A 27,749-nucleotide genomic window follows, 5' to 3' on the forward strand; every position below is an offset into this window, starting at 1 on the left:
ACATGCACCTTCAAGCTTTCGAAGGTCTCTCTTAACAGATTTTGCTTCTGTATATATTTATTTATTTTTTTCATATACACCTTCATACCTTCAAAGTGAGAAGATGGAGATTATTATGCAGAATCCAACGAATAATTGATACTCAGAACAGATTCTTGTCCAAGGAAAAAGACGTGCTGCTTTTTATCATGTTAGTGGTTATCACTAAGTAAGCTGCCACAAAAATTAATGCAAGGGAACATGGTGGCCGCCTGCGTAATTTATTGAACATTGCTGCAGAGCAAACTTATTTTGATATCTGACATAGAGGAGGGTCTAGTTCTCAAGAAAAGCAGCAATATATTTGAACTTAGAAAAGAAATTCACAACATCAATAAACCCCTAAAAAAAAAAAAAAGAAGAAAAACCTAAAGTAGATAACAAAAGCAAGCCATGAAAAAATGTTTGGACCATAAGGTCATGGCTAACGTACATGCATATCAAACTATTTCTAATGCAGTTAATGCTCGAACACTTTGGACAGTTTCTCTTGGACGCAGAGTAACTGAGAATCCTGCCCACGCCATGCCATGTACAAAAAGATCAAAGAGAAGTCAAGCCAGCGCTAGATTGGGAGCTGATTCCTATATTTTGGAGGAAGAAAAAGCATTGTGAATCCTAAATAGTGACAACTTCCATCCAATAAGCTGTGTCAATAGATTCACAACAATGGGCAGAATCTCATTGTTAGGGGCTGAGCTCCATTGCTATACCTGCACAAGTCCAGTAACAAGTGATGGATCTTCATAGTCCTGCGATTTACACTTTTAAAAGTTTAATTTAGTCTATTCTGGAACTCTAAATAATGAGATCACAGTTGAAGGTCCTTACTAGTGAACTATACACCCCTGCGGAACTCTAATTGCTTAGTGTTTTCAAGTAATATCTGAAAACAAAGGCACTATCAATTCCTGATAAAGCCACTCAACAAAGATGCTCGTAAATATGGCAAGAAAGCAGCAACAACAAATTCATAAAGGTGATTTCTCTTACTTCGCGAATGTAGTTTGCCACTGCTTTGCAGCCTTCTATAGCAAGTTGCAAGACGGTTTCAAATGTATCCAGTGGTAATTTAGCATCCATCTATGTCAAAGAAACACTATTTGTGAATGGTCCAGGTTATAGCAGAAGAAGCTATTGCTTGGCTTAACTTTTATTATTTTACACACATGCATTTGTTTCCCTGTGTAGGAATAACTACAATTGATAAAGAAGAATGAAAGCAAAAAAAGTTGGAAAGAACCTGAAGAAGGGTCACTTTGTCCAACTTTGGTAGAATTCCAACTGTGACATCAGGGCCTCCAGCACTATCTTCAACATAGCTGAGATCTGTTGATAGAAAAATCATTTAATAAGCAAACAAAGACTGAGCATGAATAAGTATTCAGACTTCATTAGTGATGTTTACCAAGAAGAGGAGTAGTATTAAGGTATCCGGCAGCGCAGGAAGTAACAAGATCACGCATTGGAATTCCAGCATCAGCAAGTGCCAAAGTTGCAGCATTTATACAAGCCGACCTTGTTCCTGAACAATGCTATGCATCAGCATCTGTATGATACTGTAAGATGGAAAAACTATAACTCTAGAAGGATCTGGGGCTAAGCCCTGGAGCACAGAAGCACAACAGCACCAAAGAGTTTAAATACATGATGTCGCAATGTATGCCCAACTGGATTTACCATACCTCCATCAGCCTGAAGAACTTGGACAAAAATATCAATCTGCAGACCACATACATGGTTTCAGAAAAATATAATAAAATGACACCTTCTCATTTAGAAATACATTTTATGAGTTGTAGAACCTGAGAACGTGGCATTAGATGTGTCAATATGCAAGCTTCCATAGTTTGCCGAATAACCAGTGATATCTCCGTGGATCTCCTGCATGCCACGCAACACAAATTATAAAAACAACAGTTCATTGTCATTCTTGGTTAATTAGAAATAGCAAGTGTCATAATCTATTTTTTCTCATTCCAATGTCTGTAACAATTCTCCATTTGTGAAGAATACAAAACTTTACAGCTTGCTATCCAAAATGCTCTCAGGGTTTCTCAAATTCCAACTTTTAGTACAATACAGAGCTCACTAACGTGTCATCCAAGAACTCACAGATTTGCACAATCAAGTTTTTGGGTGTTGTTCCTTTCTTCAGAAATGAAAGAGTCAATAGAACACATTACATGGTTTGACAAAAGCACATATCTTGATGAAAATATAGAAGGCGGTGCATATATGAGACTAACTCAAATTTTGTACAATAAAACCAAATACAAAAAGTTACAAAACGGATAAAACTGGGGGGTTTGGACAAATTGCAAAAAACTGAAGAACATTACCTATCATGCTTTGGTTTCCTCATGCGATCACCAGTGCTGAAATTAGCCATGCTATACTCACAGCGCACCTAAACAAAAAGACTAGAATATAAAATTTTGAGAAAAACCATGCATGCCTTACCAATTAAGAAGTCATGATGGAAGATAATTTACCACTGCTTGATCATTTATTTGTTGGCTTTTATTTTGGACCTACAAAATGAGAAGCAGAATTTGAATTGTGTAGAAAAATTCTATCTTCCCAAGGGGAAAAAAAAAGAGTAATACTGCTTAACATCACAAACAGCTTTAAGGTTTAAAAAGTGTCTTTGCACATGAATTAGTTTAATGTGTCAAACCAGAACCTCAAAATGGAGATTAGAGATACTCAGACTACACTCAGGAAGTTAAAAAAAAGAAGGCGTATACTCTTAAAACTTGAGGCACGAAGTAGGCAAAGAAACTTCTGCATGAACTACCACAAGGGGTTATCACTGTGAGACTCTTAAGCTCGTTGTTCGCTCAAGTAAAGATCAGGTTGCATGGATTCTAAAAAGACTTTCTGAAATACGTGCCTACATACGAAAAACTAAACTCCGATATTAGGTTGTTATAATCATAGTTTCATACATGTATCAGCAAACTTGAATGTTCAACAAAAACTCATAATTAGTATATGCACTCAAGGTTATATGCCTTGAAGAAGAGAAATCAGATCAGCATACTCATAGTGTCATACATGTATCAGCATACTTGAAGAGGAGAAATCAGATCAGTAATTGCATTGCACATCTTGAATGTTCAAAAAAAACTCTCTATTGTAAAGCTGCAACCACAGTAACTCTAGCAATTTACTTTATCAGAAACCAAAACACAACTCCAACAAAACAAACCTCGGAAATAAGCAATAGTTAGTATATGCAGTCAAGGATATATGCCTCTACAGTAACTTCACATAACTTTTTAGACAACTTCTAAAGCCCATTTGTAGTAAAATAATTACAGACCAGCCACAAACTTAATTAAAAAAAAAAAGCACACATAAAACTAAAATTAGGGGAAAAGTTGAAGAGGGTAATATATACCTCTCTGGGACCGTATATAGCAGCAATAACTTTAGTATTTCCCATCTCAAAAACAGCAGAGCTGCAAGCACAGCAAGTATTAGACAAAACCAACTTTCTTTTGGGTCCAAAAAAGTCCTAAAAAATGCTTGATTGAGAGGGACTTTAGCCATTGTTCCATATGCAAACTTCAAATAATAGTCTCTACACAAATTCATAGGCTAAGGCACTGATGGTCCGGAAAAAAGCAGAGCTGCATCGATTTATAGAACTAATCAGATGAAACCCACCAGTTTTCCAGGCCAAAAAAGTTGTAAAAAAACAAGCTTTCTTTAGAACAACCATTGGCGTTTTCCATGTATTACACTCCACGTCTCATCTACACATACTCACACACTCTTTCCCGCTGAGAGCAAAAAACAAAAAGAAATAAACTTTTTGAGTACCCATCAGCTCTGGCAACCACCCCTATTTCCGCACGCAGCTGCCTCATCTGATATTGGAACAAAACGCAATGGAATTAAATAGCAAATTAACAAAGAGAAGCCTTGGAATGAAAATACGAAGGGAAGGGAAGCCAAGAAAAGAAAAGGGAGAATAGAAGTGGGAAGAACCGAAACCTCTAATGGACGGCGACCATCTAAGCGAAGACCTTCGGGGTTCACGTACTCCATCTCCGTTAATTAAACTTCCAAAGAAGTGGAGGGAAGGGAAAGGGATTCACTCTGTAAATTTTACTAAAATACACGTACTGCCTCTTTCTTTTGTGAGATGTATTTTAGGGGTCATGTTACGAGTTAAAAATGGGCCTTGAAAATTTGGGTGATAAGACCAGCCCAAAATCTGTTGCTCCAGCCCGGCTCACTACCTCTTTGTAGCAATCCAAATTTCAAAGGGTACAGTATGATCCATCTCAAATCTATCCCCTTCCAGATACTATACCTCTTTAGAGTTTAAATGATGCATTTTTTTTTAAGTGAAAAGTTTTGACGTTAGGACTTTACTTGCAATCCTTTCTACTTTATTACTTAATCCATTCCAACTCTTCCAAAAAAACGGTGCTTGTATACGGTTTTGAAGGCATAAAAGCTACAATTGTTATTTTTTTTTTCTCTGGGTATTTTTGCCATTGCCAATTGAACTATGCATAGTCAAGTAATCCGAGTATTGCTCCCTTTGTATTGTTTCATGAATATTCTTTCTCTCCTTTTTCCTTGTTTAGCAGCTCATTATCTGGGTTAAAACCTCTTCGTCTTTTGTGGTTGTTTAATTAGTAAGCCCCTTCAATTGTGGTGGCTAACTGATGCCAGTTCCTTTTATAAATCCCGTGAAAAGAGTCTTATTAGTACATAGCGACATTGCCTTGCCTTTCTACTACTAAGAAGGCTTTAAAGCTTGCTACTGTACGTGACTTGTCACTTTAACTGATTTTCTCTAAATTTATATGAATGCACAGTGCATTCAATTGGTTCGATGGTGGTTCAGTCTCTGTCAATTCTCCAATAGACCCAGTTGGCCTCTCTCCTTTAAAATAGATTAGAGTAGAAGTAGGTGTAGAGTAGATAAGTGACAACTGACAAAAAAAAAAAAAATTACTTAGAAGTTTTCAAATCCAAATGTTTAACCAGCTTAATGGTTTGTGTGGCCGAGTCAAAAGAGTGGTAAAAACTCCTTTCGAAGCAGATCAATAACTCTTTTGAGAAATTTCGGATTACATGAATTACGTCTTGTATCTAGCATTCCCAAATACTAAAGCAACCCGTGCTCCACTTAGAGGTTCGACTGATTCACGGACTGGATGAGATAGAATGACTCATCGTTAGATTATTAATTTTAGGATGAGTCGTCCTAAAATTAATAATCCAGGTTATCTAGTATTTTATTGGTTTTAGGTTGGATAGGTTCTAGGTTAAAGTTCAATTAAATAATGAACCAAATTATGGCCAAGTTAAAGTTATATTGAATAAAATTCAATCTATTTAAGAGTTTTAAAGGAGCTAAACTCAAATACTGAAGCAACCAACCAGTGCTCCACTAAGGACTAAGGAGTAAATCTAAGTTGAAATCCCCTGGCAAATGGTCAGCAAATTAGAACCGCGCGTGAATCCGCAGTTAAATTTCTGCCACTAATCACAACACCCCTTGCTGTCCTCCTCCCCAAGTCTTTTAAACAAACACCCCTCCCAAAATTAACCATTCCCTCCGCCACCACACCACCTTCGCCAATCCCCTCCTCCCCTCCCCTTTCTCCATTTTTCCTCCTCCCCCCTTCCCCAGCTTCCCTTTCCTTCCTAAACCACCACCTTCACCTTCACCATCACCTCATACTAATTTCTTATCCATCTAATTTTTATCATTCATTACCTAAGCATTTACCTCAGAAATCTTTAATTGATCCATCGGGCTCATAATTTGGTAATCAACCAAATTTTGAGACAACCTTAATATATCCTCCAAGGTACATATCCAACATACTCACTAATTATATGCATCATCTTAGCAATGTTAAGATTCCTGTTCATCCAATCTTGCATGCATAACGTCAGGCACCGATCATTCTTGACGAAAATCCGCCTAAAACCTCAATTTCTCCAATCTTAGAAACGTACTACCTTTGGGAAAGAGAGAGAGAGAGAGAGCCAGGAGGCTGGGGGTTCTTGATTTGAATACCAGCCCTCTTCTTTTTCATTGCTATCCTTCATATGTGTTGCAATTGTTTTCATGGATTGCCATAGTTTGACGTGCCGATGAAACATTTAATAGAAGTTTCCTTTGCATACTGGTATATTTGGCAGGAATGACTCAAACACCACCTCTGGCAAAACCACCTGGATACAGAGAGCCAGGCCTCCCAGTTCAGAAGCCACCAGAACCCTTGGGAAAAGGAAACCTTCCACCTTCATTTTACACAGAGGAGGAGAAGCGCAGGGGTTGTTGTTTCAGATGCTGCTGCTGCCTCTTCATCTTCATTATCCTCCTCACTCTCTTCTTCATCTCATTTGGGGGATTTCTCTACCTTTGGTACGAGCCCAGAGCCCCCCTTTTCTCCCTGAAATCTTTCCAGGTCAACGAATTCAACATCACCAGCACCGCTGATGGCCCAACACTCCATTCAAAAATGTCTGCCAGCTTGGAGTTCAAGAACGCAAATACGAACATCAGGATGGTGTATGACAGGATAGCCCTGTCCTGGTACAGTGATGACATTGCTTCAGGGGAGCTTGGTCAAGACACAGTGCCAGGGTTCGTTCAAGAGCCAAATAATGTGAGGGTTGCCAAGTTTTCCATGAAGGGGAATCTGCCTCTGGATGGTTCAAGTGTGAAGAAGGTTACGGATAGAATCAGGGCCAAGAGCTTAATGACTCATGTGGAGGTCAGAACTGGGATTGGGATGGTTTTAAGCGGACTGAAAATTGGCACCGTTGAGGTCAAACTAGCATGCGAAGCCTCCAGTTTGAAGCACATTCAGGAAGGTGCCATGCCCAAATGCAAGGTTTTTGTATTCCGCCTGTAAGTACAAGCTTCCCAAAGTTCTCACAGTTTTTGCGGTCTTGATCAAGGTAGATTTGTTTCATACTACAAGTACAAGGCATTTAAGAACTGACATAGCATCGTAACAAACCAAACAAAACTCTTGACTTCTGTGGAAAATTTGAGTCCTAATAACACGAATTCAAAGCCCTTTAAAATGTGTAATTGATGGATGTTTGTGAACTTTAGACCACAATTTAGAGCAAAGAAGCCACGGGAGTGTGCACGTCTTGCGTTACTCGGGAGGATGTACCTTTCATGGTCCATTCTCCCTGCCAACGCATGACAATTTGTTTGCATGGCTTCTTTCTTGGAAATTTACTGGTTGATGTGATGTCCTTACTATTTAATTTGGGTACTTTGAGAAAATGATTGTCACAGGTTAATAATACCTACAGTCATCCACTAATCATTCTGGTTGAGGCACACACAGCTGGCAAAGTCAAAATAGATGATTTGTAGACTTCTTTTTTCTTTTAAATATTAGTACTAACAAGGATTAGTCCAAATTTGTTTTGCTTCTTGACAGGATTAATATATACTAACTTGAACTTGATCATGGACCTCATCATGTGATCTCAAGATGCCGGAAATTTGTCGAAAGCCAAGTTTACTTACTGATGATGGCCACACCCTTATTGCCAATCTTCACATACAGCCTGGTGTTATGGTTGAAGCACATTGCATTGCATTGCATTGATCCTATGCTTCTCACACTTGAACCCATATGTTACTACTACTAGTTATTACAAGTACCTAGTTTTGCTTAGCATGGGCCGGGTATCACCCTTGGAAATTATCCAGTGTTGGCTTCTTAATTAAATAGTGATATTCCATAGGCTTTAGTGTTCACCTCTGCTGTATGGAAAATCATATTAAGTACTTCTTATAACTACTGCAGACTGATCATTTGGCTGTTTGGCATTGGTCTAGTGAAGAAACTACCTACGTATGGTAAATTATTTGTTATTGGGTTCCTTAGATTTTGGACAAGAGACTGCAGATTGTTATCACTTCTTTTCTCCCTCTGAAGGAAGGAAAAGGGAATTAGGTTGAGATATGACGATAAGCAGGGTGAGCTAAACTGAAAAACCAACTTTCCAGCTTATGATAGTTGTTACTATTTCTTCCTCAGCTGACATCCATGGAAAAGGACTCTTTAAGATGAAGAAGGAAATTGCTACCTCGTCAAGCTACGTATGTGCTGTATTACCGGCTTCCTTAATTTTTATGAAATAATAAATGATCTGGAGACCTCTGCTGGCGACATTGATCATGCTTTGTACTTGCGGCTTCCACAGAATGCCACAAACCCTTGGATGGATTTGTGTTCTTGAGAATCAACCGACTTCTGCCAAACGCCAAATTAAGACCTACAAGAGATTATTTCTTATGCACTCCAGTCATAGCTTTATTTGCTATACTTTTGCTAGAAGGGGTACTGAGAATTTGAGATCCTCTCTATGGTGCGCTTAGCTCTATTGTGCACTGGTTTTTGAAGACGGTGTCGGTGTCGGTGTCGGTGCGGGCTCGATTTTCAATCCCATTCATGCTTCTAAATCGAAATTTTAATGATCTTTGGCATAAAAATGTTAAGAACTTAGAAAATGAAGAATTTCTTAAGAAATTCACTTATAAAAAGCGACTCTAAGAATACGATATAACTAAATAATAGATAAAAATAAAGGAAGTCCTAAAGGAAAAATGCTAGTTTTCATGCTTAAGCTTTGGGCCATAAACACATTTCGTTTTCAAATTTTTCTGGCACAACACATGTAATATTTGAACTATCAATTTTTGACTAATTTCATCCTCAAACGGGAAATTAACCAATTCGCACGGAGTTGGGAAGAAAGGTATTAGAGTTGGGAAAGTAAAGATAGCCATTTTTATTTTATTGATTTTAAATCGTGCAAGCTTTTTATGTAACAAGTTCATGCCCATTACATGCACAATTTTCATTCAAATTGATTAATATTTCATTTGAGAATGAAATTGATAAAAATTTAATAGTTCGTATACTAAATGCATTTCGTCAAAAAGTTTGATAACGAAACTATCCATGGTCCAAAGTTTTGGAATTGATTTTCCCAAGTCCTAACCATCACTACATGCAATGCAAGCAGTGAAGCACCACCGTATTGACTTTAACACTCCATAGCAGTGATTGTAGTGCTAGAAATTTGAACCCCAACAAAAAAAGATTGGAATGCTCGAAAGATGGACTATGCTATTTTAGCTAGTGCTACCAAAAAAAAAAACCACTCGTAGTTTTTTATGAGAGCCATACTTTTCTTAAAAATTTGTTCACTTTAGTCTTGTTAATGTGACCCTTTGTTCATTTCAGAAACACCTCAATATATTTCGCCGGTGACAAATGGAAGAATTAGAGGTGAAAATTTGAGTGTTATATGGATGGAGAGATATAAACATCACGGGTGGAATTGCTATTTGGACATATATGCATAGAGTGTCTGACTACTAAAAATTCTTTTCGAGAAGATCGTATAAGGAAGAAAATATTGGGGTCCAAATACAAATAAGAATAGTTCTCACAAATTGCTCTTACACCAGACCATTTGGAAATGTGTTGATTTTTTTTTTTTTTCATCTAGGGGTGTCCGGGCCGCAAGGCCCGACTAATCTCCTAGGGTATGGGGAAAGGCGCCCAACCTGAACTCCCAGCGAGATATTCTTGGGACTCGAACCGTGGTCGACATACCCTAAAGAGGGGCATCGATCCACTCGAACTAGGGCATTTGGAAATGTGTTGATAGAAGAAGAAATGAGCGCTCATTTGCAAGGTAACAGAACAGAAAGGGAAAAGGAAAAGGAAGGAGAAAAGGGGGCGGAATTTGGAAATACACATAACGTGTGTGAATCCGAAATCCCGGGCGGGTCGGGGCCCCATGGCACAAAGGAATCCCATCCCACCAGTCAGAGCTGCCCAGCTGGATCCGAATTCGCTCCCACGTCGAATCAAATAAAGCTCAACCATCAGTTTTTCCTTCATCTGAGAAAACAAAAGAGAATAACAAAATAAAATTCAAAATAAGAAAATCAGAAGTCTGCTGGCACTAATATTCACAACCTTTGAGAGTCAAAATCGGCAGCTTGGACAAGGTACGAGTAATTTATCTCTGCACTCATATCCCATCTCCAAATCACAATCACAATCAGGTTTGTTAAAGCTCAGAGTTGTAAAGAACCCATATTATAGTAGTATATTTGTTTGTTTGTGGGTGTTTGGATTTGTTATATTTTGCAACTTCTCTGCTTTTGTTTTCCGCTTTTTATGCATCTGTCAGATCTGCAGGACTGGTGGGTGGGGTTGAATCCGTAGGATGGCTTCAAAAAGAATCTTGAAAGAGCTGAAGGATCTCCAGAAAGATCCTCCTACGTCTTGTAGCGCCGGTATCTCTATCACCCCTTTTTGATCTTTCTATATCTGTAGTCTAGATGTGTTGTGGCAGGATGTATTGGTACGTTACAAGTTTCCACTTTCATTGCATGTTTTGTACGTCTGATATTTGGGTCGACTTGCTTTTGTTGTTTGACATTGTGGTATGTGAAGGAAATTCTGTGCTTCTTGTCTGTTAGTTTTGTGTAAAAATGGGATCGTTTATGTGTTTCCCTTTTTCTCCCGAAGGAATAGCAATTTGAATTTGACGCTGAATCTAATTGCAGATGAACATACATGAACTACATGTATGGATCAGGTTGTAAACTTTGAGGCTTTTGGATTTCGTGTGTGGTTATTAGTCTTTGCATGAAGTTGTTGTTACCGGGGAAGATGGAGGTCAATTATTTGTTGGACATATTGGTTTTACGAATGGAAACTTAAATGGAGTGGTAGAAAATAAAGTCGATGAACAGTAAGTGTTCTAGTTTTTGCTTGTACTGCTAAATCTTTTGCTTTATGGTTTTTTAGATTGTTTTCGCGAGAGCACATGTTCATTACCCTATTCATAATTAAAATGCGTAGGATGACCTTTTATGACCTGTCTTCAAAACTATTCTAGAACAAATTGTCTTTAGATGCCAAAACTATGCCAATAGCGGGGCAAACTTGTGCTATGTGGATGCTCTTGGTATAAGCTGGTTACTTTGTGGTAGCATTGAAATCTTGTTAAAAATTGTTCTCGAAATGTGCAAATGTTGCATGTTGAAATCTTGCTCAAAATTGTTCTTCAATTTTGTACTTCCCTCCATCTTTTCACATTATTAGAACAAAAGGTGTTAAAACCCACAAACCAACAGTAAGGCATACTTACAAGGACTGTACTTGCTTAATCACTATCGATTGAAGTGGTTGTGATGTTTGCAAATTAGCAAGACATACAACCAATATGCACTATCATTTTTCAGAGCCAAAAGAACATCACTGCTGGTGATTGATGTAATTGCTTTGACACCCAATAGATAAACAACTATCCTTTAGGTCTTGATGATGTACAAATATTTTTATATCGTGGATTGTGGCTGGATACTCTAAAACACCTCAGGCAACAGATAAGCACATATAGTTGTTCCTTCTTTCCTTTGCTATGAGCTGCAAGAAGCAAAGTGTTATAACTTTTGTTAAGTAAAAACATAAGTTCTCTCTCTCCCTCCATTCCTCCCTCCTTCCTCCTTTCTTGTTGGATGCCCTAGTGTAGAGATTACAAGGTAACATTTGAGGAATACTATGGCTAAGTTGTTTCCATAAATTGATATAACCAGACTTGTTCTTTGTGTGTTTCCATTTGATATTTGGGAACTTACAGGGCTAAGATATGGAACAAGGTCATTGTGTTTGAATATGAGGGTTTGCACTGTTTGTTTGGTTTCTTTTCTCTGTGGTTAATGGGCACTTTAATGCCATTTTAAGTCACTAAACACATATTAGTTACTGGTTTTCATTGTGGGATGTGAAAGCATCTGGTTCTGTGTACGTTTGATAGTGCAAGGAGCAATATAACTTCAAAATTTTTCATTGAGTAGACGTATTGGTATTTTATGTGATGAGTCGGTAATTTTAAAAATCTGTGTTCAGGTAATCTGAAAGTATATCTGTAAGACATAATCATATAGGATTGGTTTAATTACATCTTACATGGTTAAAATGAATTTCAAAGTTGATTTTGTCAATGTGATTGATATTACTGATATTTGAAAAGTGGCTTAGTTAGTCTTATGTCATTTTAACCGAAGATTGCTAATCTTCTTGCTTAGTCTGTTACTGTATTTTTTTTTTTCAAAGAAACTTTTAGGCTGTAAGTTAATTCTATTCTTGGTTGAACTATAAAGTGATATTTTATTGCAGTAAATGGTATATGATTGAGCACTTCAAATTTTAGGCATCAAAGATTTTATTATCTATGCATTCCATGGCCGAATGCTTTCCACATCCTGGTCTTTACATCCTTGTCCTGGAGAACGCGATGGTCTGTTTTTTGCTTGAAAACTCTTTCAAGAGAAGAGGATTAACATGTGTTTTCCGCTTGTATATTGTAAATTTACAGGTCCTGTTGCTGAGGACATGTTTCACTGGCAAGCTACAATAATGGGCCCTCCTGATAGTCCTTATGCTGGGGGAGTATTTTTGGTCACTATTCACTTTCCTCCTGATTATCCATTCAAGCCTCCCAAGGTATGTCCATGCTTCTGATAGTTTTAGGAGCTGTTGATTGTAACTCATGGATTTTGCCGTTTACTGAACAGCCATATTTCATTTTTAGCTTCTTTATTTTGTTTGTTTTGAGTATTTGTTGTAGTTGCATAAGTATGTGGTGTCATCTTTTGGCAATAATTGCTGCCTACAGCCAAGCACATTTAAATGAATCTTGAGTTATTGTACAATTAAATTTGTCCGGAGTTTACTAGCTAAGAAGCCAAGGATGTCTTTGTTTCAGGAAACTGCTTCTGTATGTTTTAATGGATTACATCTTTAATATCACTGGGACTGAGTTTTGGTCTTCAACAAATTCTGAAATTCAGCACATTTATATATTGTCAGTATGCAGTAAGGTCGTTGGGTTTCAGTATGTAGACCAGGATGAGAAAAACTGGTCTGTGGGATTTTCTGCAACTGCCTTTTGTACATGCTATGAGAAAGGATAAGCGTGCAATGCACCTTACTGGTGACATTCTTTTTTGAGATGGAACATCTAAAACATATGCAACTATTTGCTGCATACTGTTCATATATCATAACTCTGCAGCTATCTAGAATTTTGAATATGCAAAAATTTTTTTCAGTGCCGATTGTGTAAATGTTATATAGCAGAAAACATTTTGTATGTGCTCTGTGATGATTAGGAGTACTACAATTTCTATACGTTTCAACTTGATAAGCAAAATTGAACTTGTTTTCATCAAGTTTTACTTCTATTATTGCAGGTAGCATTCAGGACAAAAGTTTTTCATCCAAACATAAATAGCAATGGTAGTATATGCCTTGATATCCTGAAGGAGCAATGGAGCCCTGCCTTGACTATATCTAAGGTTAAAAATTTTTCCCTCCCAAGTTTCAGGTCTTAATTGGGTTCAAATATATAATGAGTCTCATTTGCTAAGGTTTTCTAAATGCCAATGGATTCTTCATGAGGATGACCGATTCTTGATGAGACAGGTTAAAATGCCATTTTCTTCCACTCTCATCAAATATCCTAGATATATGAGTGATATGGACATGTAATATGTTCATTACTAAAAGCCAATGGACTCTTCATGTGGATGACCGATTCTCGGATGAGACAGGTTAAAATGCCATTATCTTCCACTGTCGTCAAATATCCTAGATATACGAGTGATATGGACATCTAATTTTTTTTTCATTACTTAGTAATTTGTTCATTACTAAGTTCATTTTGCTGACATCAAATAGGCTCATCTGTGTAGGCGGATTTTGATTTGAGTTGAGTTTCTTAATTTAAGCATGTCATTCTGTTAAATCAACTCTGCCATTGTTCTGTTGGGCAACTATAGCAAGTTGTCTGGCATTAAGTTGTAAAATGGATCTTTCAATATTGTTTACACCGCACTGATAAAAACCCCCTTAGCTCCTAGCACTAAGGGTAGACAATGCATTTATCTGGCTGTATTGCTGTTTCCATGATATGTAATTTGTCTGAAGAGGGGAAGGATTCTTGTATAACTCTGCAGGTGTTGCTCTCAATTTGTTCACTTCTAACGGATCCGAACCCAGATGACCCTCTGGTGCCCGAGATTGCTCACATGTACAAGACAGACAGGGCCAAATATGAGGCAACTGCAAGAAGCTGGACCCAGAAGTATGCCATGGGCTAGTTTGATAAAGGGTGGTGGCACCAACCACCTTTGTATCAATGTAAAAACGCATTCCGTCTGTTTCTCATGTACCTCTCTGATGAACAAATGTAGAATACAACTAAAACATTTCCTCCATCTCGAATTCCTCACAGGAAACTTCAATCGTGTTTGTCAATCTGTTTGGTTGCTGCTCTTGAAATCTGCATCCTAGTAAAGACCTTTGGTCATTTGCAAATCTGCTGAGGGCTCAAAACGACTTCAAGCACTTTATCCCCATCTTGCTTCAAACACTTGATAAGATGAAGTTTGGTTGAAAAGTGCCTCATGCGAAGATTGGCAATTTTTTGGAGCTCCAAATCTTAGAAAGATTCCCTTAAGAAATGGAAAATGATTTTTTTGGTAAATGGTTGCTTGCGGATAAAATTGTCTATGGTAGGAATGTGTTTGAAAGTGTTGACCTATGGTAAAAATTAATAAAAAGCCTGCCAAAAGATAAGATGAATCTTTTTTATTTTTATTTTTTTGGGGGGTAGATTTTAAAGGCTTCACAAAGGGAAAGACTGAAGAGAAGGGACTTTAAAAATCGGACTATGAGATTTCTCATTGAGTTAATAAATATCTCGAATAATTGAGCTGATGTACACTAGTTCGTACAATCTTTTCACAAATTTGCTTTATTAGAATCGGTTTTCTACTCATTATTATGTTATTCTGGTTACCTACTAATATTCAACTTTTGGACCCGTGTGGATTGCTATTTTGTAGAGTTTTTATAGAAAAATATGTTGCACAGATTTGATATATGTAAGATAAAAATGTGTCTGCAACATATGTTCATGACAAATGTAAAAACTTTTTTGGAAAAAAATGACAGTTTTAATACAAATAGAAGTAATTTTGTTTTTTGGAACATAATAAATCTCATTTGGATTGCTATTTTAAACTCCATTTAGATTGCTATTTTCTATTTTTTTTTTTTGTAGAAAAATTACTGTATTGATCTGATGTATTTGAAATAAAATATAATTACGAAAAACGTAAAAACTTTTTTTCTGAAAAAAAAAAAAATTCAATCTAAACGGAGACAAATGGTCCCTCGGTGTTGGGGAGCAATGTACTGAATTAATTTTCCATTGCTTGAAGCCCAAGCTTTTGACTGAACCGATTGTTGGCCTCAGTGAATGCGCACTCCAGCTCCCCCGACATTTTACATTAACACATTATTAATTTTTCAGCCAGTCTTCTTCTGATATCTGACTTCACTTCTGAAGCGTGTTGTTGATGGCATGGCTGATCAGTTGACTTGCTTATCCGGTCTGTTTTCTCGAGTCCAGAATAAGTAGTGGATCTGTTTATTCACCTGGATCCAAAAAAAAAAAAAAAGGAAAGAAAGAGAGAATTGTATTATGCCATTTGAAAAAAAAAAAACCTTGGTGATTGGGCTACATGGAAAGAAGAGCAGATACAGCAGAGACAGCAGAAGAAATCTTTTATGGGAATCGGCTAATTGGAATAGTTACATGCTTGGTTGACAAGCAAAAGTAATAGGTACTACTTTTTCCTTTTCTTACAGAAGTAAGAAATTATTTAACTAAACCTAATTCCAAATTTAACCTAAAAAACGGGCAATTTTTTGAGGTAAATCTGAGGACTTAACTACCCAATCCTTAACCCCCAAGAACGATGTGGGATAGATAGAATAGGGAAGCCTGTAAGGCTGCTGCTACTGAGGGATAAAAACCCCCACAAACCTCAGAAACCCCTACTACATTATTCAATTTTAAGTAGTTCGTACAGAACCTTGGCCTCCAATCATATTGTGTACACGTCATAACTGATATTTTAAGACTAGCTCTCCATTAAACAAACATTATGTACTATCATTGTATATATTCCTAGACTTCCACATTATGAAAAAAAAAAAAAAAAATTTCATAGTGTTCCAAAATTTTCACAGCTTCTAGAGTTTTTGCTACTTGCAATTTGTGAGTTAATTTATTGATTGTATTACTCTCACCATCATTATGATAATGTGTTACATATGACATATCTAACTTATAATCAGTTGTCACTTTGCTGTCCTATGCTCTCCTCGTTCCAACAAGATGGCAGAAAATCAATTATTAGAACCTGCACCCTTAGAAATTACGTAATTACGTAATTAGCTTTTCAAAAAATCAGTTTCAACTTTTAGTAACTTTGCATCCCTTACAAATTCAAATTAGTAAATTTTGGTACCAACATAAGAGCTCGTTTGGATTGCAAATATTTTGTAGAAAAATATACTGTAGTGATATGATATATGTGAGTAAAAAAGTGATTGGGAAATATGTCAAAGAAATTTTTCTACGTAAAATCGCAATCCAAATAAGGCCTAATTTTTTGACCACTTTTTAGCCTGAAATCACCATATGATCCATATGCAATCTTTTTTTTTTCTTTTTGTATAAAAAGGCCATATTCAACTTTTTTAGTGGCAAAAATAAATGTGAATTTGGTCTAATTCTAGTTTTTTTTATGAGAAAAAATAATATGGTTTGGGTCAATTTCTATTTTTTAATGGTAAAAATAAATATGGATCGAATAATTTGTTTAATTGCAAATGTGATTTAGCCTTTTAACCCTAAAATTGACTACGCGTAAATCACATGATGGATTCACAATAAAAAGTGATTAAAAATCTAAGTTGAAACTAAATTTATCGACTTAAATTTATAAAAGACGACGCAAATTACTATTTTAAAAATAAATGATGAACAAAATTTATACAGTGAAATGTGAGTGACGATTCTTCCTTAAAATAAATATTTCACAATAAAGATGATGGTGATGAGCATGCATGCGTCCTGATTGATTACTATCAGTAGTAGTAGATGGATGTTATCATGATACATGGCGCAATTCAACACTAGAGGACGGGCCATTTTGGGGGCAGGCAGGAGGATTCACGTGGTGAGAAACAGTAAAAATGTGGCTGTCATTTTTATTTATTTTTTTTTGCCTTTCTTTTTTGTTCTCTCCGATGTTGTGACCTATGTTTTCCCTTTGCTTGAAGCCCAAGCATTTTGACGCACACTACAAAAGTACAACCTGGATGATGATGATGATGATGATGATGTCAATCCAGTAGTATATTAATTGGATTCCACCAGTCTTGTTGGAAAATGGATTAAAAAAAAAAACCGATTCCACGGCGGCAAATTTCTATTAATGTGATAATTATTACCTTTCACTAATCAAGAGAGTTTTAGATACACTTTGCAAAGGATAAATTTATCAATTAAAGAAAAAAAAAAAAGGGCTGTGGCATTATCACTATTCACTAGCCATTTTTGTATCATCATGTCTTATATTTAAATTTCTGACCTTTATTTTTTCTTCCGTTTTATGGATAATTAATAAATGTTTTAAAGTGTGGGATTGGCATTTAGGTATTGATGATACGTACGTGGGATTATGATTTTGCGTTCCCCTTTGCGATTCAGTTAAACGTTCAGGCACATTAATTTATTTAGAGCTAATTTTAACTACAATAGAGCTTGGCGTGCAAGAATCAAATCTTCAGCAAACTTCCATGTACAGTTAATAACAATTATGAATGAATGAATGGATGAATGAATGAAATGGTGGCGCAATCAGAATAATAACCAAACCTTTTTTACTACTATTCGTTTTCCATTTTTTTTTTTGTGATTTATCCGTTCTCTCAGTTAGTTGAAACCTAATAGACACACGACATAATAAAAAAGCAAGTTGTAATTTTCATGGATGCGGTATGCAAGAAATTGAGAAGTTATTATGTCAAGTAGTCAACCGATATAACGTTATCAGAGGCAACAATTAATTGGAGACCGGTTTTAATAGTTGAATTAGTTATCAATAGTAGAAAATAATTACTCCTTTTGTCCCACTTTGTTAGCCTTTTTGTTTAAATTTTTTTTTAAAAAAAATGTAAGTGGAAGGGTTCAAACTAGAATTTTCTTTTACACTTCCTCCTCCCAAACCACATGATATGACCATCCTTTCCCCATCTTAGGCTTGTTTTCCTTTTTGGTCCGTTCCAAATTATAGTTCATTTTTCAATTAAAAAATATAGTTAACTCGTAACTTCTCTAAAATGTGCTTATTTAATGTAGATTATTATTGAGTATAGCCTAATTTATTTAATATAAAGTTAATTAGTCATACTCCATCTAATATAAGCGTAATTTAGGAAGATAGTAAATTAGATTTATTCTTCCAACAAAATTAAACCTTTTTAAAAATTGTGTGAGAAAAAAAAAACTAAACCTATTAAAATGGCATGGAGGGAGTATGTATGGACTAATGCTTTAGACAAATCTCAGACGTACAATTATGATTGACAATTTAATCGAGCATGCATGTTATGGAAGTATCAATTATGAGTTTGAAAATCAAATAGCGTATCACTATATTAAAGCTGAAAAAAAAAAAGAATATTTTCCCAACAAGAGATAAGAGGAGTGAAATTTAAAAAATGGAAAAGGGAAAGAAAGATTTGAATTCAAAACCTCTAAATCTAGTAACAGTTCAGTATTTATCTGACGGGGACCATTCAGATTTCATGCCAAACATTCAAATTATTGATTCAAATTTTTTTAAAAAAAAGGATATTCAAATTGATCGTCTGTTAAACACTACTATCTAACGATGCTGAAATGGTAAATTTAGAGTTACAAGAAAAGAAATTCCATCAGCAAGTTCACATGAGATGCCTTGCGTTACTTAAGCCTGCTAAACCAACAATTCCTCGAAAAGGTTACGCAGTCATGCTTGAAAGGAAATAATCCATGGTGTAAAGCTAAAAAGAAGAGCTCTAAAGATTGAAAAGGACACAAAATAAAACAAACGATTTTTGAAACTCAATTTCGTCAAAATACTAATTGAGAATAGATTAGCTTGACTTAATTTAGAACCGGAGAGTGGGGCCGGCCAATTGGCCGTATTTTTTTTCTCTAAATCAAGGCCGTTTACCGGGTCCACTGTGGCCACCTGTAAAAGTATAAGTCGTCGAAATCGGGATGCGGCGAGTCGCTGGGGAGAATCTCTCAACTCCTTCGTTTAGTCGGTGCCTACAATTTCTACAACTACGTTGGCTCATCAACTCCTTCCTTTAGCCTATTACCACGTAAACAAACAAATTATTAGCAAACAAAACACTACTAATCCATCCCATGAAAATAGCAGCAGCAGCAACTGCAAAGAGAATAAAAGTCCCATAATAACTCAAATTAAACAGAAACCTTAATTCACGAAGAAAATCTTAACCCAAAAAGTAAGAAAATCTAAATAAATAAAATAAAATGTTAATTGACCTGAACACCCCCCCCCCCCCCCCCCCAACCCCAGGAATCAAGAATAAGAATAGGGATTTTCTATACAAAACTCCCACCTCCTCAGTCCTCAGTTGAAGTTGAGAGTCTTTATATACGACTCTGATTCTCTGAATCTTTCTCTCTCTTTAAAACTCTCTCTTCTAATCGCCACTCACTTTTGCCACAAACCATTCAATTCCACACTCTTTTGCCATTTTTTTTCCTTCTTTCTCTTTTCTCAATCAATTCTACACTTACTAGTCGTTGAGTTTCTTCTTTTATTTTGTTCTTTTGAATCCTCCTATTGAATTCCTATTGAATTCTTCGATTCCATCATCGGTTACAAATTCTTCAAGAATGGACACTGACAAATTATCTCGACCCTTGAGAAAAACAGTTCACCGAAAAATACTAGATAACACCGCCATAAACATGCCTCGCGTTGTCAGAATACAGTTCACCGATTGCGATGCCACCGATTCCTCCGGCGACGACGACGACGATGGCCGCCTCGTGTCGCCCGTTTTCCGGCCTCCCCGAATCAAGAAGCTGCTTAGCGAGATCGTTATTGAAAAGAAAAAATATTCATGCCCCCGCAAGGCTACTTTCGTCGACGAGGTCAAGAATGCCGTGAAGGACGACCTGATGAAGACCAAAGCGACGCCGAAGAAGAAAAAGAGGCCGCTCTCCAATTTTATTAATCCCAACTGCTGTACTGGTAGTAATAGCACTGCCGGTGAAGCTGTGGGAAATGTTAAAAAGTACCGCGGCGTGCGGCAGCGGCCGTGGGGGAAATGGGCCGCGGAGATTCGGGACCCGGCGAGGAAGGCTAGAATTTGGTTGGGGACATATGATACTGCTGAGGAAGCTGCTATGGTTTACGATAGAGCCGCGATTCAAATACGCGGGCCCGATGCTTTGACGAATTTTATAAAGCCGCCGGAGCCGGAGAGACCGGATTATACTACTACTGAGGAGGAATTAGCGGAGGTGCATGCCACGTCGGTTTCCGGATATGATTCTGGGAAGGAGTCGGAGAACAACAACCTCTGCTCTCCGACCTCTGTTCTGAGGTTTAAGGACAAGCACCAACCGCCGCAACAGAATGATCAGTTCAAAGAAAGCAGCTCTACGACAAGAAGAATTACTGCTGCTAGTGCTAGTGCTACCAAGTGGGCAGGTGACTGGAGACCGGTTGAGCCGGTGGGTGCGGAAAGCGAGGGGATTAGTAACTCTCTGGATGATGATGATTCTTTGTTATTAGATCAGTGTTTACTGAATGAGTTTTTCAACTTGAAGTCTCCGTCACCGTTGATCTACAACGAAATTATCGGGCACGATGACGGTGTTTTGGAATTGGAAGAAGGGAACTTTGATGATATGCCTCTGGATTTTGGTTTCGGGGATGATTTTGGGACTTCTTGCGGTGCATGGGACGTGAATGATTTCTTGGAAGATCATCAATTGTTATTAGTGTGATTTAAAGCTGGAATTGATTTTCCAAGGGAATATTCCCTCCTATATGATCCTCAATCTTGGATAACTTTAGAAATTTGGTAAAATCCCATGCTAATGATCTGGTTGGTCTAGCTAGTGCTACTTTTTAGTAGCAGTGCGTGCGTCTTTTTTAAGTGTGTAAATTAAATTCAAGGTGATGTTGAGTAGCATATATAGCTTAGGATGATGTCTCCAAAGTTTTGGGTAATTTAAATGTGGAGATGGGGTTGGACGAACCATATTTGGTACCTCAATAAATAAATTATTGTCACCGTAGTAGCAACAAGGATTTCTTGATGGTATATTTGTTGATTTTACTCCGCAGTTTTCCTTGAAACAAAGATTCTTCGACGTTTGATTTCCAGCCTAATTGCTGCTTGATGAATGAAATGATTGAAATGAACGGTCTTTTTGCTTAATTCGCATGTTGATCATCAAGACAAGAACGTTACTACATCAGACTTGCAGTTGGCATTCGCGGATACCACTAGAATGAATGGAAACGGTTGAAGAATCAAGTTGTTTCATTAAATTTGTTAAGAATATTAGCAGTTGGAAGAATCAAGATTCGTTAAATTTGGTCAAAAGTGGATTGCAGTCGAACGTAGATTGAAACAATTCGGGGTCCTAATGCCATCTGCCAGTTGCTAATGGGGTAAAAGGCTGCTGCAGTAGGAGACTCTAAATGGAAATGGGGCAGCATGACCGTCCCTGAACGGATGTCGGATAATGGCCATGATCTGGCCTCAAAAATTTGTGCAGCTGAGATCACAAGTTATAACTCGATTTTCACGCCATGTATGGGACCCATAAAAATTTACTCTAAAGTTACGCGATATGCAAAAAAAAATTACGCGATGTACAAAAAAAGTTACGCGTAATTGAAAATGGGCAAAACCGTCCGTGCCCCTTGTTCACTCTAAATGGACAAACAAATAAGATTGTCGTGTTGATGTGATGTTTGTGAGATAAAGGTGAATTGAGAAATGTATTTATGATGCAAGCGAATTTTTTTTTTGGAAAAATTTGCTGTGTTTTCCTTCCTATTCATTTCATAGATTAGCATTTGTGAAACTTGACGCTCCCTTCTGCTCCTAAAAAATTACTACTAATTTAGTATTTGAAAAATTTTAACCACTGAGTTTTGACTCGGGAGTCGCCAAAAAGGGACTAAATCCCTCTTTGAATTGTAAGTTGAAATTCAAACCCCACCTACAGTGAAAAAATTCAAAGGAGATGTCAGAGCACTCCTTTGATCTAGTTAGATTTACACAGCCTCTTTAGGTTTCACCCCTTTAGATAGGTTATAGAAATGTTATCGTTGCCGTAAAAAAAAAAAAAAAATTATCATTTTAAACTTTTTTTTTTTTAATGTTACTAAACTCAGAGTTTGTCTGCCTGGAGGGAAATATCTTCACGAGTTCAGGTTATCAGCTACATTTGAAGATTAAGAAAACAATAGTAGTGGTATTATATTATAGCTAGTTGGGAGTGACTGCATATGAATGCAGAAGTGAAGGATGTTGTTACCTTACTGATGAATTAAGGCACATTCCCCAGCCAAAACTTTTCTGAATTAATTGCAAAGATGGAAGTTCAACTTGATTACAGCAGGGGCAAAGTAGATAATCCTTCCTTTGGACAAGGTTAATCAACTAATTACGAATTCAAGTTGCTGATTGGCTTGACCAAGATGGCAAAAAGGATATGAATCCTTGGGCGGCGGCCTGTTGCATTTTGGACATTTCTTGAAAACACATTGTAGAGCCACTGACCATTTGGTCCAGTGGTCATCACCATTAAAGGTGATGCTGGAGGTCAGGGGTTCAATCCCTGCCTCCCACAAATTTGCCACAATCTGTGGCGGTCTTAATTGACTTTCATCGATGGAGTCTGTACTCACATCGAACCCCCTCCCCTTCCCCTTAGATTAGGCTAGATTAGATTATAAGACATCTATCGTTGCGACAAAAAAAAAATGAAAACACATTGTAGGTCCTACAAATATGATGTTGAAGGACTGATAGTAGCAGTAATTCCAACTGGCTACAGCCAGCCTGTATTCATCAGTTGAATCTTCACCCGCATTCTTGGATCTTCACAGGGCTCTGGACATAGGGAAGAGAGGAGAAGAGAAGCAGAAAAGGACCACCTTGGTAACGTTGCCTTTGTTCATATAGATATAGTAGCGTCTGTCATTAGGATAGGTCCAGCAGAGGAAGTGCTAATGGGAGGGGAATACAGAGTGCTACTGCCTTTAACACGTCTTCCAATTGACTGGTAGTGCTACACTCATCAAGGAGAACAACGTCTGCCACTGCCAGCTGCATTTCAGATTTTGTACATTGGCAGTTGGTTGGCCTGTTTGACTTCCCGGAGACTCTAAAGGTCAAAACAAACAGGGCTGTCGTTGTTTTCCATGTTCGTTCAAATTCATCATCATCCTACAAAGAATCGGTTACTGACTTTAGATTTTGCAGCTTTGATTAATCGTGGGTACCTTTTTTTTTTTTTTTTTTCCTTCAAATTTTTCTGGGAAAGTCACAATCCAAACAAGGATGCAACTAAATACGTTGATCTCAGTTAAAACATCAGTATAATGCTACCCCGCAACAGGCTAACTAATTATGCATCTTCAACCAAACCCTGCAATGGATTCCTATCATGTAAAAATGTTGGGCCGACCTCAAGTTCATTTGGTTGTTACAGCTAGTGACACAGCAATTATCTTGTAGGCATCGTAAAGAAGCAGATCGTGACGGGACGTTTCCAAGAACTTATTTCAACAGTGAGAATGAATACCCGAATGTCCTCGACATTCTTTTCTCTGCTTCAAAAATTTAAGAAAACACACAGAGTGAATTGAAACACAGGTCCCCCTGCAAAATTGCAAGTTTGGAAGCTTCATTGTGTACGGCAAGTACCCCCGTTCTGTTATACTGAACAATGAGAAGTAAAGGGCTTGCAAGAGACACTTTTTTTGTCGGTCTCTGTCGGCTTCATTTTCTTCTCCTGTCTTCTGCTTTCGACCTTTCTTACAGCTGAAAGCGCAGAAAATCAATGTGGGGCAGAGCCAATTCTTTAAGTCAAGAAAGAATTAATTCTGGATTAAAATATACGTTATATTTTCTTCACGTCATGGTCCAAATTACGACTCAATTTGTTGATGTGCCGCCAGAAAAATTTGGAAAAGCGTTTTGCAACTTGCAAGGCATGGTCCCTTCAGCTGATCCTGGTTAAGAGCTTCTTGACCCAACTTGATATGATAATGGGCACTAATCCAGTAAGTAACGTGGTATGTCAAAAAATTCAACTACAAAATTATTTCTTTGTTGTCTGAATTTCCCTGTAATACTTTCAAATATCCTAATCATTTTGCTAAAAAGTTCGACAGTAATTTAACCATATTTCAAGGTATGGTTCGATTCGTATATGTCCCATAATGAACTTTTTCCTTTGCGGGGTCTATCTAGATAAAGAAACATGACAGGAGAAACTCGTCAACAAGTTTTCTATCATCCATCATGGGAAACTGGTGTTTGATAGAACTGATTCATGCGCCGAGAGAGAAGAAAAGCGAAAAAAAAATGAGAATGAAAGAAAGAAAAAGAATGATGATGCATGAAAGATTTAAAGATGAGATGAAAAAAAAGATCCATACCTCTATTCTATTCTATTATCGAAACTATCCCAGCAAAGATACCAACTTTTTGACCTCCTAATAGGTAGTATTATTATGCTATCTCGGGGGATGCATTACATTAGCGTCATTTTCCTTTTGTGGTCTGATTGAACTAGGAGTGTAAACGAGTTAAGCCGAGTCGAGTTTTGATCTAATTAAATCGAGTTTTAACATAATTTTATGAAACTTGAACTCGAACTCCTGCTCGAAATGTTAAGCTCGAGTTAAAAAAAATAAAACAATAATTATATATTTTTTAAAAAATAAATAAAATAATAATTTTTCTTAATAAATAATAAAATATTAGGGATATATAAATAATTTTACTTTTAAATTAAATATATATATATATATATAATCGAGTTTGAACCGTCTTGCGAGCTAATGAATTTAGTATTTTTGAACTCGAGTTCAAGTTTAAGTTCGACTTAATCAGCTCGAATTCGATGTTAACCGAACTCGAGTCGAATTCGGATTCGAGCTACTCATAATCGGCTCGCGAGCAGTTCGATTCGTTTGCAACTCCAGATTGAACATCCTGAAGAGGAGGTGTAATGATCTTTTTCTGGATTCTTCATTTTTTAAGCGCATGATGTGGCAAATTAAGGCCACTGTCTCGAAGGGCTTTACTTTAATTTTGTGTGGATTGCTCGTCTTTGCTTCTTCCAGAAACATCAGGAACAGAAACAAGTAGGACCAAAGTGGTCCACTTTCAATTACCAATTAACCAGCTTTTATCTTATGGCACGGTATTCTATAGTGATGGAGCAAATGCTCTTTGCCGATAAATTGTAAGCTGATCAGAGGAGCAGGGTCCAGATGAATGCATGCTTGCTCCATTATGTTCTGATACGTCTCAATTTTTTTTTTTTCAAATTATTTAGCCTGATATATAATCATGACTTGCAGAATAGAACATGGTATTTATTTATTAAGGCATTCCACGACCAAAGATCTCTAGTAATGAACTGAGGTATTTCGTGCTCTCTTTGTGTGTGCGCAAGATCACTACATTTAAGTACTTCAGGTATTGTTTTTATTGATTTTTGGCTGGATTGGATGATTATTTGAGGAAAGACTACTAATTACTACTAGCATTTGCTTTTGTACTGGGAGAAAAGCAACAGAAACAGTAATACGTGTGAAAGGAACATTAAAAGTCAAGTGAGTGTATAAGTATATAGCCAGAAATTTTGATAAACTTTATAGGACTAGTAGTGCCCGTGAATATATTTTTTCAAGATATAAATTTTTGTGCAAAACTTTGATTATTGGCATAATATAAACTAAGAAACTATATAACGAACAAAATTAAACAATTGGTAACCGTACAAAATGTTTATTGTATACAAAGCAATTAAAAGTTTATTGTGCATTTTACAGTTATAATAATTCTGAAGATGAAATTAAGCAATTGGTAGTTATAGAAAACATTTATTATATTTAAAACAATTAAAAGTTTATTGAACTCTGAAGATGGAAGATTATTATATCTGAATTAAGTTATTACATAGTTTACTTGGATTGTGACAGTAAGAAGAGGAAATTTTCTATGCTATGTCAAACCAGTGTATACAATTAATAAAACCTAAGCGAAATACACACTAAAACATTATGGTTCCGACTTCAAGCATACGGATATGGGGCGGTCTACTGCTTTTGCTCCATACCATATATGATGATGAGTAACTTACGGCCTTAGTCTCTGAGAGCTAAGCCACTGGAGAAGTGTGTAGATATGGTTCCCATATCATATACGGTGGACGCCATTTTGCTGTTATCTACCATAGATGGTGCGTGTGATGGAAAGTAGGACCGTGGGGCATTAACAGCTAAGCCTTTTCTAGTTCCAAACAAAACTTCCCTCCAAAGCAAAACCACAGACACAACAAAGAAAAGGAGAAAGAAGTATGAGAATAAATACCAAATCCAGAAAAAGGAGGCTGGGGCAGGCCTACCTTACATTCCTACCGTCATCAATCTTTCTGGTCGACCAAAAAAAAAAAAAGGGCAAATTAAGCTGCTAAAATGTTCTGACAAAGAAGTAGAAGGTGGAGCATTTATAAATGAGTATTTAAAGTGGACGAGTACTATAATGGAGACACACATGAGTAAGAGGAATAGATGATGGGAGAACTGTGCGGCATTGCTTTAGTGTGATTACGGAACTGAATAAAAGCCTGAGAGAACATGGGATTTACACGTCAGAATCAATGAAAGAATCCATTATGAATGTGTCAGTTTCTGTAAACATTTGTTTCGAGCATGGTCTTTGTCGTGGGATCGCGGAGACCACTGTAGAGGAGAGGAGAAGACTGATTGCTGTTAGGGACTCTCTCTCCATAGTCCATACGTATATATGGTTTGCAAGGCACTCTCTAACTCTAGAAAGCAAGTATGATACGTCTGATTGGGGGAGCATTTTTGTTTGCTTCTTTGTGATCATTCTATTTCATAACACTTGTGATTGATTTAAGTTTGACGGCCGCTGATACTTAGATCGATTGTTATTATTGGCGCAGACGCTAGAGTCCGGGAAGCAGCAGCGTGAAAATGCAGCTTTTGCCCGCTTAGAGGCAAGCAGATTGCTCCTCGTTGAAAGAGTTAGCCCCAGTACCCTGGACATGGTAGAAAAGTTGATGTGCTTGAAGAGTTGAATTCATGGTTTGCAGATAAAGAAACACCATTCACCTGGAAATATTTCAAAGAGAGAAATGGATAAGGTACAGAAACTGCAGCAAATAATAATGTAACCTCTGGTTCTGTTATTCAGTACTGCATTAGTAATCTATTCGACCCCTGGAATTGGTTTCAAGTTGCACGGATAGCCATAAAACTGGTCGTTCTATCCACTGTAATTTCTTCTTCAAATTGATTTGTACAGGGCTAGGCAGAGTTATTCTAGGGATCTGGAAGAAAAATTCTTTTGCCCGAGGATAAAAAGATTGCAGGAAAGCTGGATTTTTTCTTGAAAGATGATTCTACTAGTAGCCATATTGACATCTTA

At 37.0% G+C, this 27,749-nt stretch overlaps 4 protein-coding genes across 10 annotated transcripts; 3 read left to right on the top strand and 1 right to left on the bottom strand.

The window, feature by feature from the left end:
* Positions 1-319: 319 nt before the first annotated feature.
* LOC113733272 (exosome complex component RRP41 homolog) lies at positions 320-4,181 on the bottom strand. 4 transcript variants are annotated; one of them, XM_027259558.2, is made up of 12 exons: positions 4,045-4,181; positions 3,871-3,917; positions 3,446-3,506; positions 2,535-2,573; positions 2,382-2,449; positions 1,845-1,923; positions 1,725-1,761; positions 1,448-1,564; positions 1,283-1,368; positions 1,033-1,122; positions 871-925; positions 320-752 (listed from the first exon to the last, which is right to left on the bottom strand). In XM_027259558.2, the coding sequence occupies exons 1-11, from the start codon at positions 4,096-4,098 to the stop codon at positions 878-880; spliced, it is 726 nt and encodes a 241-aa protein (XP_027115359.1). In that variant the 5' UTR covers positions 4,099-4,181; the 3' UTR covers positions 320-752; positions 871-877. The 4 variants fall into 4 exon arrangements, with proteins under 4 accessions (XP_027115359.1, XP_027115358.1, XP_027115360.1 ...); XM_027259557.2 differs by having other exon boundaries at positions 320-791; XM_027259559.2 differs by having other exon boundaries at positions 629-803.
* A 1,415-nt stretch (positions 4,182-5,596) lies between these two features.
* LOC113729512 (NDR1/HIN1-like protein 13) lies at positions 5,597-8,222 on the top strand. 2 transcript variants are annotated; one of them, XM_072081506.1, is made up of 3 exons: positions 5,597-5,882; positions 6,220-6,934; positions 7,485-8,222. In XM_072081506.1, exons 2-3 carry the CDS (start codon positions 6,222-6,224, stop codon positions 7,498-7,500), a joined length of 729 nt encoding a protein of 242 aa, XP_071937607.1. In that variant the 5' UTR covers positions 5,597-5,882; positions 6,220-6,221; the 3' UTR covers positions 7,501-8,222. The 2 variants fall into 2 exon arrangements, with proteins under 2 accessions (XP_071937607.1, XP_027109602.1); XM_027253801.2 differs by having other exon boundaries at positions 5,597-6,934.
* A 1,597-nt stretch (positions 8,223-9,819) lies between these two features.
* Positions 9,820-14,402, top strand: LOC113733273 (ubiquitin-conjugating enzyme E2 28). Of its 3 annotated transcripts, XR_011841069.1 has the most exons (6): positions 9,820-10,078; positions 10,272-10,369; positions 12,460-12,587; positions 13,337-13,441; positions 13,569-13,696; positions 14,102-14,197. XR_011841069.1 is itself a non-coding variant. In XM_072081237.1 (5 exons), the coding sequence occupies exons 2-5, from the start codon at positions 10,300-10,302 to the stop codon at positions 14,243-14,245; spliced, it is 447 nt and encodes a 148-aa protein (XP_071937338.1). In that variant the 5' UTR covers positions 9,920-10,078; positions 10,272-10,299; the 3' UTR covers positions 14,246-14,402. The 3 variants fall into 3 exon arrangements, 2 of the variants coding, with proteins under 2 accessions (XP_071937338.1, XP_071937339.1); XM_072081237.1 differs by lacking the exon at positions 13,569-13,696 and having other exon boundaries at positions 9,920-10,078; positions 14,102-14,402; XM_072081238.1 differs by lacking the exon at positions 13,569-13,696 and having other exon boundaries at positions 9,978-10,135; positions 14,102-14,402.
* Positions 14,403-19,660: 5,258 nt separating this feature from the next.
* Positions 19,661-21,336, top strand: LOC113729677 (ethylene-responsive transcription factor CRF5). The gene has a single exon (XM_027253932.2). The coding sequence runs from the start codon at positions 19,921-19,923 to the stop codon at positions 21,040-21,042; it is 1,122 nt and encodes a 373-aa protein (XP_027109733.1). The 5' UTR covers positions 19,661-19,920; the 3' UTR covers positions 21,043-21,336.
* Positions 21,337-27,749: the final 6,413 nt, after the last annotated feature.

Source organism: Coffea arabica, chromosome 2e, assembly GCF_036785885.1.
Source record: "Coffea arabica cultivar ET-39 chromosome 2e, Coffea Arabica ET-39 HiFi, whole genome shotgun sequence".
Classification (NCBI taxonomy): Eukaryota; Viridiplantae; Streptophyta; class Magnoliopsida; order Gentianales; family Rubiaceae; genus Coffea; species Coffea arabica.